General features: G+C 37.2%; 1 protein-coding gene across 1 annotated transcript in view; it reads left to right on the top strand.

Annotated features, from left to right (window-relative positions):
• utrn (utrophin) overlaps positions 1-13,443 on the top strand; it is a 552,956-nt gene that overhangs the window by 113,740 nt on the left and 425,773 nt on the right. The window contains exons 6-7 of the mRNA XM_028797890.2: positions 2,764-2,856; positions 7,800-7,972. Coding sequence (XP_028653723.1) covers positions 2,764-2,856; positions 7,800-7,972 — 266 coding nt within the window. The remainder of the gene's footprint in view (positions 1-2,763; positions 2,857-7,799; positions 7,973-13,443) is intronic.

Here is a 13,443-nt window from a genome sequence, read left to right as displayed (position 1 = left end):
CAGTTTAAGCATTGCTAACAGAATCTAATAAACTAGCCAACCCGTGGCGTAGCATACGCTGCATAATTATTTATTGATGGGTGAACACTTCCTGAAAGACACAGTTGTCCACATGGGGTGGGTTTGGGGATACGACTGTGAGTGAATGAAAAGATGACACTCTGGAGAGAGCAACATAAAATTGTCCGTGACTGAAAGCGGGATACGCACGACAGAGCCCCGCCCACCAACTCTAACCCCCCTCCCACGTCATGCTCATGTGCCCGCACGCAACACCTCACCTAACACTGTCTCAGTCACTTTCATCTCTGCTACAGTCCACATGCACCTCTGAGCCACGTTGACTTTTCATTGTTCTTTTCGGTTCCAGCTGCTTTTAGCGTATCCCATGGTCTCTGTCTTGTGTGCTATGGTCGGCTGCCTAGTGAATTATACAGGGAAATCCGGGGAATAAGGACAGTTTGTGAGGTAGCAGCTGCGATAGTTTTACACTCCAGTACATTGCGGTGAATGCTGGTAAACAGTCAGGCAGGCGGGCAAGCCAACAAAAACACTATGCTCTTAGTATGGTATGAATCAGGTTTTTATAGACTAAGGTTTTCCCAGTTCCTGCAGAACCATCTAAGAAGAAGCATGTTTGTCGCGGATGGGAATCGTTGTATGCAGCGTGTAAAACAGTTTGTGAGGGTGGACGCGCGAGGGAGGAGGGTTAGAGTTGGCGGTTAGGGCTCTGTCTTGTGTGCGTGTGTGCGTGCGTGCGTATACCATGGTCGGGCGACTTGGTGGATTATATATAGAAAAGCAGCCGGAACCGGAAAGAACAATAAAAAGTCAGCGTGGCTCAGAGGTGCATGTGGACTGAGGCGGTGTTTGGTGAGGTCTTGCGTGCTGGCACATGAGCAGGCAGTGTGCATGTCTCGAGAGCGAGGGTGGACGCGGAAGGAGGGTTAGAGTTGGCGGACGGGGCTCTGTCGTGCGGATCCCATGACGCGGGAGGAGGGTTAGAGTTGGCGGGCGGGGCTCTGTCGTGCGTATCCCATGGTCTCTGTTCTGCGTGCCATGGTCGGCTGCCTTAGTGAATTATATATATATAGATATTTTTTAGTATTACAGCTGCAAGGAAAATAATAAAAGTGATGACAAGTGTTATGCTGAAACTATACAATTATAAAAAATTACATGACTACATTTTTAAACAATTGCTAAAACAGAATATATGTCAAAGGTTCAAATTATATAGCTTAGGTTTAATACTGCTTTTATGTTGCTAGTATAAAAAAATTATACTTGTTTTACAAAAAATATTTGGTTTTAATTTAATTGGATTATAATTAGGGAAATATTTACTCAATTTTACTTTGTACAAGTCCTGTGCTGAATCCTCCACATGGATTGTGGGCCTTAGAGTCAACAGAGAAATAAAAGTTTTTTGTGGTGGATGGCAAGCCTTAAAAAAGTGTGGAATCCTAATTAACACACTGTTAAATTGCCCTGGTAGTAGATTAAAAACTAGTTCACAGCCAGGTAATTATTTAGAGAGGAGATGCATTGAACACTTGGCATTTTTTTCAAGGCGTTTATCTTATTTTCAAGAAGATTCCCATATTTGACGAACATAATGTGTTCTTTGTTCTCTTGTATGTCTATGTAAGACATACAAATGTAGGCCAATTTTAAGTTTTTCTCTTTTGTAACACAAAATAAGTAGATGAGGTTGAGAATAGAGTGCTGCGTTAAGTGCATGCACTTTAATGGTCATGTATAAAGGAATATGATATGTAGTCAACTACTGATTTACTGAAGGAGAAAGACGTAATAAAAGCATTGTAGTATCTTCTTCTTCTTCTTTCAGCTGCTCCTGTTAGGGGTTGCCACAGCGGATCATCTTCTTCCATATCTTTCTGTCCTCTGCATCTTGTTCTGTTACACCCATCACCTGCATGTCCTCTCTCACCACATCCATAAACCTTCTCTTAGGCCTTCCTCTTTTTCTCTTACCTGGCACCTCTATCCTTAGCATCTTTCTCCCAATATACCCAGCATCTCTCCTCTGCACATGTCCAAACCAATGCAATCTCGCCTCTCTGACTTTGTCTCCTAACCGTCCAACTTGAGCTGACCCTCTAATGTACTCATTTCTAATCCTATCCATCCTCTTCACACCCAGTGCAAATCTTAGCATCTTTAACTCTGCCACCATCAACTCTGTCTCCTGCATTCTGGTCAGTGTCACTGTCTCCAACCCATATAACATAGCTGGCTTCACTGCCGTCCTGTAGACCTTCCCTTCCACTCTTGCTGATTATAAAAGCATTGTAGTATGTTCTCATTAAATTAACATTTAATTAACACAGCTTATAATGCTTTTTGTGTCAGGCAGCAAGTATACGAAGTTGACTTGGCTTGCTACTGTCGTTTTATTTTCAACAACTGTTAAGATACATTTGTTATGTTTTTGTATGTTGGCTCTAATAATCATTTAATCAACTTATGCATTTTAAGCATAACTCCAGTTTAATAAATTTATGGTAAATTTTTTTTTTTTTTTTTTTTAATAAATGCTTTGGTGGTTTAAGCAAATATACAAATTATGGTATTTTTGATATTTGTCACTAGGTTTTTTACATTTACATTTTATAATTTAAAACTTTTTTTTTTTTTTACAGTTACATAGAGAATTTTCATAACTTATACACAGGATGAGGTTATATCCTTCATATTTCAGAGCTTTGCCCGCTGACTTTAACTATGTTGTGTGTACAGGTGGAGTTAGTAAACATAGGAGGGACTGATATTGTTGATGGAAATCATAAACTGACCTTGGGTTTGATCTGGAACATCATTTTGCACTGGCAGGTTAGTAAATACCTTTATCAACACAATTTAATATATTTTGTTTTATATGGAAATTACTTGAGGTGATCTCTTTCCATCTAACCCTTTCAAATATTAAATTTCTTTTGAGATGCCCCACATGTTGTGTGGACATTTGTTTCTTCTTGTAGCTTATTTGTAATTGTTTTGAAGATCAAAGAGTTTATGATGATGATGTGACAAATTGAACAGTATATAGTGTATGTTTTCAGAATTAGTAAAATTCAAGAGTGTATGTTGTAATGAATAAAGAAAATCTTTCTTAATGATCAATTCATTAATAATTATACATGTATACTTTAAATAAATACATTTTGAGAAAAGGTTAAAATAAGCCTGTGCAATATTTTTAAATTGCAAACTATGTATAAATATGATGAATCTCTCATAAATGTTATTGAAATCTTCTTGAAATCTCCATTGTTAGTTGATATAAAACTCCATCCACTCATTTTTATTCCTACCTTTAAGCAAGCAAGGCTTTATCACTGTGGGTTTCCTTGAAAGATTTTATTTCTAAAAACAAGCTTTGTAATGTGTTCACTTTCCTATAACATGTATTTGGTTGGTTATCTCATGAATGAGACCAAGTAACAGATCAAATTTTTATATACAAGTAGTTGTTAAGAAAAGGTGCACCTTGCAAAAAGAAATGCAGATGTATACAAAGTTTAATTTGAGCATACTATTAGTCTGAATAATGCTATTTTGGTAGGAAAAAAGTTACAGTTAATAAGAAAATGACTTTTTCACTGTCTGCAGTGAGGAAAAGCACCTACAGTTAGGTCCATAAATATTTGGACAGACAACTTTTTTTATAATTTTGGTTCTGTACATCAGTGCTCCGCAACCTTTTCTCACCTACGACACACCAAAGTTCTTCCTAGAAATCCGCGGCACATCAAAAGCCAAAATATATAGCAGTGGCGTAGCTTGGGGGGGGCGGTCCGCTCCGAGCGCCAGCTATTTAGGGGCGTCCAAACTACGGTAGTTTCCTTTTTTTTTTGTTCCTTGAGGAGGCGCAAAAAAAAAAAAATTCTTTCAGCTTTGGGGCGTCAAATTTTTCACCGCCCCGGACAACATGAACTCCAGCTACGCCACTGATATATAGATATTAATTTAATACACTAATTTTACAATAAATTTTCATTTTTTATTATAAGTATCCATACATAAAAACTATATTTACTTTTATACAATCTTAATAATTATTATAACATAATGACTGATTAATGTGATACCTGCGCTTGTTTCAATGAACACAAAAGTTTTATATTCGGCTCAATATTTGACAGCGCAACCCGAAGTTCTTGGTCAAGATCTTTTAAGCATGACCGCTTATCATTTTTAATTAACACAAGAGTTGTTTGTCTTTTTTGGCGTAACTGGGATGGTTTGAATTTAGATGGCGATTTAGTTTACTAGGTGCCATTGCCTCGTTTGATTGCTGATCGCCGCAAATGATGCATTGTGGCTTTGGAGCCATTTCGTCACCACACCACGAGAATCCATATCAAATGTAGTCTTCGTTGTACTTCCTTTTCACAATCTTCTTTGTTTTTTTTTTGCAACACTTGTGCTGGGTTCTTCATCATCTGTACGTGAAGACGAATCTTTTCCACGTAAAAATGTATCCATATTTAAAGCGGTATAAAACTAAATATGAATCACACGAAGAACGTTAACCATACACAATTCAGCAACACAACTAATAGTAATGAATGATAACTACTGTCGCAAGACGAGTGAATGCGAGGTAGCACGACTAATACGTCGGCTTGAATTGAATCTAGGTGAGGGCACGGAGCGCTCTGCCTATCAAAGCATACTACGCAGTTGTCTGTCGACTACGTAGGACCTACGTCGTAGGCGACAGGCGCCAGGCGATGGGATTTATTATTTCAGAGAAATGACACATAAAATTATGAAACCTTTAAGATGCTATTTACGTGAATATTTCATTGCACGTATTCTCGTTATTGTGTTTCTAAGGAGGACCTTTGAAATATTATTTAGTTAGTAAATTGTCTTATTTGACCGCGTCACACCTGTATCGGCTCAAGGCACACCAGTGTGCCGTGGCACACCGGTTGCGGAGCACTGCTGTACATTACCACAATGAATTTTGAATGAAACAACTCAGATGCAGTTGAAGTGCAGACTTTCAGCTTTAATTCAGTGGGGTGAACAAAACGATTGCATAAAAAATGTGAGGCAACTAAAGCATTTTTTTTAACACAATCCCTTCATTTCAGGGGCTCAAAAGTAATTGGACAAATTAAATAACTGGAAATAAAATGTTCATTTCTAATACTTGGTTGAAAACCCTTTGCTGGCAATGACATTGAATTCATGGACATCACCAGATGCTGGGTTTCCTCCTTTTTAATGCTCTGCCAGGCCTTTACTGCAGTGGCTTTCAGTTGCTGTTTGTTTGTGGGCCTTTCTGCCTGAAGTTTAGTTTTCAACAAGTGAAATGCATGCTCAATTGGGTTAAGATCAGGCGACTGACTTGGCCATTCAAGAATTTTCCACTTCTTTGCTTTAATAAACTCCTGGGTTGCTTTGGCTGTATGTTTTGGGTCATTGTCCATCTGTACCATGAAACGCCGCCCAATCAATTTGACTGCATTTAGCTGGATTTGAGCAGACAGTATGTCTCTGAACACCTCAGAATTCATTCGGCTGCTTCTCTCCTGTGTCACATCATCAATAAACACTAGTGTCCCAGTGCCACTGGCAGCCATGCACGCCCAAGCCATCACACTGCCTCCACCGTGTTTTACAGATGATGTGGTATGCTTTGGATAATGAGCTGTTCCACGCCTTCTCCATACTTTTTTCTTGCCATCATTCTGGTAGAGGTTGATGTTGGTTTCATCTGTCCAAAGAATGTTTTTCCAGAACTGTGCTGGCTTTTTTAGATGTTCTTTAGCAAAGTCCAATCTAGCCTTTCTATTCTTGAGGCTTATGAGTGACTTGCACCTTGCAGTGCACCCTCTGTATTTACTTTCATGCAGTCTTCTCTTTATGGTAGACTTGGATATCGATACATCTACCCCCTGGAGAGTGTTGTTCACTTGGTTGGCTGTTGTGAAGGGGTTTCTCTTCACCATGGAAATGATTCTGCGATCATCCACCACTGTTGTCTTCTGTGGACGTCCAGGTCTTTTTGCGTTGCTGAGTTCACCAGTGCTTGCATTCTTTCTCAGGATGTACCAATCTGTTGGTTTTTATCACTCATAATATTGTAGCAATTTCTTGGATGGGTTTTTTCTGTTTTCGCAGCTTAAGGATGGCTTCTTTCACCTGCATGGAGAGCTCCTTTGACTGCATGTTGTCTGTTCACAGCAAAATCTTCCACATGCAAGCACCACACCTCAAATCAACTCCAGGCCTTTTATCTGCTTAATTGATAATGACATAACGACGGACTTGCCCACACCTGCCCATGTAATAGCCTTTGAGTCAATTGTCCAATTATTTTTGAGCCCCTGAAATAAAGGGATTGTGTTAAAATATGCTTTAGTTGCCTCAAAGTTTTATGCAATCGGTTTGTTCACCCCACTGAATTAAAGCTGAAAGTCTGCACTTCAACTGTAACTGAGTTGTTTCATTTAACATTCATTGTGGTAATGTACAGAACCAAAATTAGAAAAAAGTTGTCTCTGTCCAAATATTTATGGACCAAATTGTATATCTCAAGGGGAGTTTAGTTTTTAAATAAACAAAAAATAGTTCTCAGCTGTAGATGGTAGGTGTAATTCATATGCCATGAAAATATCCGTAATACTGGGCCACATCCTCATCAGCGTCTTTGTTTTGCAAATGTGTTAATCAGCACAAGCTGCAAGCAGCCTGAAGCTGAAGTTTCTCTTTTCTGGGAAATAATATATTAGGGTAAATAATAGATTGTTCAATGGATTACAAACATTTCCTGTGTGTTCTGTGTCTGCAACAATCTGTGTTAATGTAGGATGACAGGAAAAACCGAGGCAAGAAATGCAGAACCCATAACTAAAACAAACTTTTTTCATGTTACAGTAGTAATGACAAAATGGTGTCTTGAAGTGTGTAATATGTGAAGTCCAAATATCAATTTGATTTCAGGTGCTATATATAGATGGTAGGATCTGGCCTGTGCTAATAGAGAAAGCTGACGGTATGATGCTGGGCATGTTTTCTTGGCACACATTATTCCACTTAATAGCAGTTGGGCACAATTTGACCGAATCTTAGAATTATTGACCATGTACATCCCTTAGAGGCTATAGTCTGCTCTTTGTAATGGGTACATTCAGCAAAGTATTGCTCCATTTCATAAAACAAAAATCATCTAAAGCAGATCTCACAAAAATAACTATCTTAGTTTACTTTTATGATCTGCACAGTCATAAGACTTTAGTGTAACAGAGCATCTTTAGGATGAATTGCACCTTGATGGTGTGGATAAAATATTTTCAGGAAAAATTTGATGCTGTTGAGTCAGCATGGAACAAAATCCCAAAATAATGTTACCAGTAACTTGTAGAGTTCATGTCTTAATCAATTCATGCCATTCTGAAGACTAAAGAGTGTTCCACCTGCTACTTGAAAGATGCAACCAATGAAGTAGCCCCTGAATGTATCCGCAAATGGCTATACTTAGAAATTTCTACAATCTTGTGTTAATGTTTGATTAAGAAAGATTTTAAATGTAATAAATATGGCTTGCTCTTTATGAAATCATCATATCATGGACAACTTTTAATCAGAGGTGATGCCGGTCATTTGAAATAATTTGTCTAAACTAAATTACTATAATCTGTTCAACCAATTTCGTATTAATAGTGATGTATTAAGTCCATTTACAACCTCAAAAATATGCATTTTTGAAGATAAAATATACCTTTGTTTTTGTAAATATTGTAATGTTTTATTTCCAGGTCAAAGATGTCATGAAGGATATTATGTCCAACCTGCAACAGACAAACAGTGAGAAAATACTTTTGAGTTGGGTACGTCAGTGTACTCGGTCTTATGACCAAGTGAATGTTCTAAACTTCACCTCCAGTTGGACTGATGGACTCGCGTTCAATGCAATTATTCACAAATTCAAGTAAGGTGTTTAATATATTGTGTACATGTTTTTTTTTTTTTTTGTTTGATTGATTTTTTTTTTTTTTTTTTTTAGATTTCTATCAGTGATATGTAAAATAATACTATTTGTTTTAGACTGTGACTTTGGTAGGTAGGTAGGTAGATAGACAGACAGACAGAACCTTGTTTGTCCCCAGGTGGATATTTGGCAGTATTTGAAATAATTTATTTTTCATTTTTGTCATTGTTACATAGTATAATGAAATTTGTACTTTCATGTTTTTAGTTTAATGACAACTGTGAATAGGCCCTTTGGGAGTGCTTTAGTGTGTCTACAGATTTGAGCTTTATTTAAATGTAGTCATTAATAGATTTTCTTGAAGTTTTCATTAACTAGGAACATAGCTGACGTTTAGGTACACTGATTTGTGTTTTCTGTATAATAAAATGATGTTTGTCATGGCACTGATGGCTGAAGTCTGTAATTCGTAATATATAAATCTTCATAAGAAAAATACAATCATTCCACTTTGTCCTTCTTGTATAGTAATGGAGTAATGTCTCTCTCTTTGGTGTCTTTCATTTATCTCGGGGAAATTGTATATAATCAGATAGTGAGCCCCCATTTTCCTTTGTGTTACATTTGCCTGGTACATTAGTTAATGGCAACAATTTCCCTTAAAACAGCTGAGAACATTAAGCACTGCTATTTATACATCTCAGCCAATTTTGCATTTATACAGTGTATATATATATGTGTGTGTGTGTGTGTGTATGTGTGTATATATATATATATATATATATATATATATATATATATATATATATATATAAATTTCTCTTCTGGTTCGTCCTGCTACCACTTCAAAACCGGTCTCGCCCACATACAGCCGACACGGCATTTCTCAATTCCTATTCGTCCTCTTCCATGTCATGCACTATACTGGCCTGCTGAGCGTAATACATCCAACAAGTACTCGAGGTGCTGCCACAATGGTAAAGTAGCTTTACCACCTTTGCGGGAGCCACCTGTGTCTTTACAACAGCTTCTTACACAGCAAACATCAGAAGCTAAAAATTATCGTGAACACATTTGAAAATACAACTCTTCTCTAGCGTTTTCTTCCATGGGTGCATAGATAACTCAACCTCCTGGCCACGGACCATACTGTTTTAAAATACTCGGGCAAATTTTTCACCAAATCTCTCCACTATACGCTAACACTTCTACCTCTCCAGATATGGACAGTTGTATGTTTTTGACACAGCGCAAGCTACTGCAGTACGCTTACAAAACAAAGCAAACTCTGCATGAAGTGAAAATGTACTTCTCCAGCTAGATTCCATGCTCAGAACCATGAACCCCTTCACTAAATCATACAAACACATGCATGAAATCGCTCAGTCCAATCCAACAGCATCTGTACGAATGGTTTTCAAGGAAAACCCTAGGCCAGATTTACGACGATACAATGCCCCGACATTGTAGCAATTTTCGTTGGAGAAGATGGTGAAATGCCTGCCGAAAGGGACATTTGCATCTATCAGTATGAATTGTGATCCTATGGTTTAGCCACTTTTATTACCCTCTTTTATTCCTTTACGGAGACATTGGCTGGCACAAAGATTTACAACATGTTCCCGATAAAAGAAGCGGCAAGCGAATAAGGCTTACTCAATGCCGATTTTACGCGTACAGATTAGCAATGAGGAATACATTTAGTATTTTGCACTCCAGCGGCAAACTATTCCAACAGTACGTTGTAGATGCGTATGTTAAAACAGAGGGCGCGCGTCTCAACGATCTTAGATTACATCAACAAGATCTGCGCGTGGTACTATCAGACGCACTGCAAGGAAACGCTGAAAATAATAATGTACGTGTAGGCAAAATGATCATATTACCATCCACATTTCCAGGAAATCCAAGATACATGCAACAAAACTATTAGGATGCCATGGCCATAGTTCATAAATTCGGAAAGCCTGATTTATCACTTTCACATGTAATCCTGCTTGGCCGTAAATTCTACATGCACCCTGTGTCTTTCAAGAAGTATTTATTTCTTCTTGATTTCTGAATTACTTTCTCACCGTTTTCCGTTCCTATTCTTATGCTATGGAGGGCGTCGGCTAGTGTATATATATATATATATATTTTTTATTTTAACTATTTTAAAAATATTTTCAATATTTCCTATAAAACACAGAATAATAACAAATGATGCAGTCATACTGTGCTATTTCTTTGCAGTCCAGCAGTACTTGTGGACATGTGTGGCAGCTTTTGTGTTTTTTGCTCACTTTTGCTTATATAAAAAGCTGTTTTAGGTGGCTTGTGCTGGTTTACTTTGAGCAGGTGCTGCAACTCTTTGCTTTACCACATAGACATTTAAAGTGATATGGCGTACATGTTTTTTGAAAGAAATCTCTAATTGCTTTCCCCTTACAAAGTGTTTACTCTAGGAGGTATGAGGTTTGTAAGCACTTCTTTATTAGTTTAGAGTTCTTATTAATATAGTGCTTATACTAAGGTTCAGATTAGTTGGTTGACCACAGATCCATTCAATATGCAAAATAGCCAAACGATTTAATATCAGAGTGGACATTTTGCCTGCATTCTTCATACTTTGTGGGAGCAATATTTTTGTGAAGTAAGTGCGACGTGGCAATATATGGTATACCTCGAGTTTAACGTTTTGAGTTAAGTTTTTAAATGTCTCTTCTTACACCATATAAATGGGACGCATTTCGTTAGCAGTGTGCTCTGTTATAGCATTCATAATTTTGTTGTGGATTTGCTTTTTTGTTATACAAGCATCTGTTGGTAGATGACTTGGTGACTGTAAAGTGACTTAAAGTTCGTTTCACTTTTGTGTCATGCAACATGTCAAAAGAAGCTGCGTCTTGTCGTTTTAGACACTTGCTGTATATGCTAGTATTGCTGCTCTTAAGGTGTGCAGAAAGGTTGCTTGTGTTGCTAAACTTTAATGCAATTTAAGGTAATGTAATTGATACAATTTGGTCCGTGTCTAATTTACAAATTTTATTCTCTTCTTCTCCACCTTCCGTAACTAATTGAAACAGAGGTAACGTTTTTGTATGCAAACGTGCATCAACAACCAATAGGGAGAACATAAGCTGTTTAGTTTGCGTTACACATAGACAGTGACAATATATTATTATTTTTATTATTATGATTATTATTATGTAAAGGTCTAGCCTGTTTGCCTTAATGCAGCTGCGTTATTTCTCCGCAGCTGAAATGGCAGTATTTTTTAAAAAGATGTACGTTTCACGCATAAGTATAAAGGTTGTAAACTATAATTAAATATCATTAAAATTAAATATCCTTATCATTGTGAAAAAACACATATACTGGTATAGGCAATAAACTACGCAGCACCTGGTTATACTAATGAGCAATTAGTTTGGCGCCAAAAACCAAATGAATGACACAACTTTAAAGCTTGTATATTTATATGTAGCAATGAAATGTGTAATTTTGCCTGTCCTTCAGACAAGTATAATCACAATGCTTTGTGCTTTGAAGCACTAAATAAATTGCATTTGGGTGTTTATAAATGGAGCAGCTCACTTCATTGCCAGTGATGACAAGCCAAATAGACTCTTTGCATGAAACTTGCCTTGATTTTTACATGCTATGATTACTTTTAGCACTGCCAGTGTGAACAGCCCCCTATGATCTGAAAGTGCATAGACCAGTTAGAAAATGGATGGACGCTTAAATGAAAATCATGTAGTATGCAATCAGAGGATGAATAAGAATGTTCCATTCCTTTTTAGGGACCGTTTAGGACTGGGGTGTCGAACTCTGGGCCTGGAGGGCCGCAGTGGCTACAGGTTTTCATTCTAGCCCTTTTCCTAATCAGTGACCAGTTTTCACTGCTAATTAAGTTGTTTTCCCTTCATTTTAATAGCCCTGTTTTTAAGGATTCAGTCCTCTGAATTGATTTGTTTCTTCATTAAATGGCAGTCAAACAGAAATGAGACGTGAAACAAGCCAACAGATGACCAGCTAAACTGGGACTTCAAACTCCAACCAATTTCACTCCACCCAGTTTCTTAATGAGAAGCTGATTCTTGCTGTTTAATTAAGCCTGTTATTTAATTCAATGGCTTGTTGCTGCTGTCATTTCCAAATTTGTTGATTTTTTCTGTTTTTTCTAAGAACACTGTCAAAATGTTTTGGTGACCTGAGAGATCAACCTTACTGAGACCTTCACATTTCTTTATTTTCAGATATTGTGTGATGGGCACAGGTGAGCTGGTCATATGGTGGCTTGTTTGATATCTCGCTATTGTTTGGCTTTTAGGAAATGAGACAATTAAGGGGCCAGAGTCAAGTTAATTAAAACTAAAGCAAAAGAAGTTAATTAGCGTAAAAACGGCTCACTATTGAAGAAGATGGTTAGAATGAAAACGTGCAGCCACTGCGGCCCTCGAGGACCGGAGTCCGACACCTGTGGTGTAGGACATGGTATTAAAAAGTAATAATAAGCACAATTCCTACAAATTTCCTGCCTCAAACACAAAGTATTTCCAGTCATGTTTTTTTCACATTTTTCTTTTGAACATGTATCACTGCCCTTACTATTTAACTGTTTTCATGTGTATGTATTTTTTTTCCCCTTCTGGTGTAATTTTTCTACTTGCGGTTTCTCTTAAATACAGTACCCACTTTCACTCTGTACTTCTTATACTGTTACAAAATAAGTACTGTTAATGTTTTCTAAACATTAGTATCAAATTGTGCTTTATCGTGGAAGGGTTTTGGGGTGACTCTATCCTAACTTTTTTATGAAGATGCACAGAGGTGTCCTCCACCCCAACTCTAGTTTTCTTATCGTTCCACTCACTCGTCGTCAGATGTATAAAACCTGTATATGCACAAAAAGAAGGTTGAAATGTGCAAACATCAAAATTTATAAAAGAAAAGGTTACTGGTGTAGATATGGATATTTACAGCAACTCTAACCTATTCTTTGCAGCATTTTGGAAAAACTGGGAAAAAATGACAACACCCTTCATCAAGTAGGGAAATGCAGCCAAACCATCTAAATGACGACTCGAGCATATAACAGTTCTAATCGCCAAGCCATTGTTACATTATAATGTGCATTGATATAACAAACGTATTCATCAATTTTGAGAATTAATATAATGTATGGACTTTTGTAGTTCCCTTTTAAGAGGGTCAATTTTATGTATTTGTACTGAAGAACTTTTTTGTTGAGTTTATATATCTTATTATTATTATTATTATTTATATATTGCCTGCTATCACTTTTTTGGGAACTGGCCGAAAGGTGAGGAATATTTCAGTCAAGCTTCATTCCATCATGCCCGCTGTACTGGAAGCCTTTAACTGACCAAGGAGGCACTGCATTCAATTTTCATATGGTGTTAGGTTTTACGTTTGTATAGCCATTGTTTTTGATAACTTAAAAAGGCAATTTGCAGAAGTGT

Source organism: Erpetoichthys calabaricus, chromosome 3, assembly GCF_900747795.2.
Source record: "Erpetoichthys calabaricus chromosome 3, fErpCal1.3, whole genome shotgun sequence".
In the NCBI taxonomy this organism is placed as follows: domain Eukaryota; kingdom Metazoa; phylum Chordata; class Cladistia; order Polypteriformes; family Polypteridae; genus Erpetoichthys; species Erpetoichthys calabaricus.
This window is presented reverse-complemented; position numbering and strand designations above follow the sequence as displayed.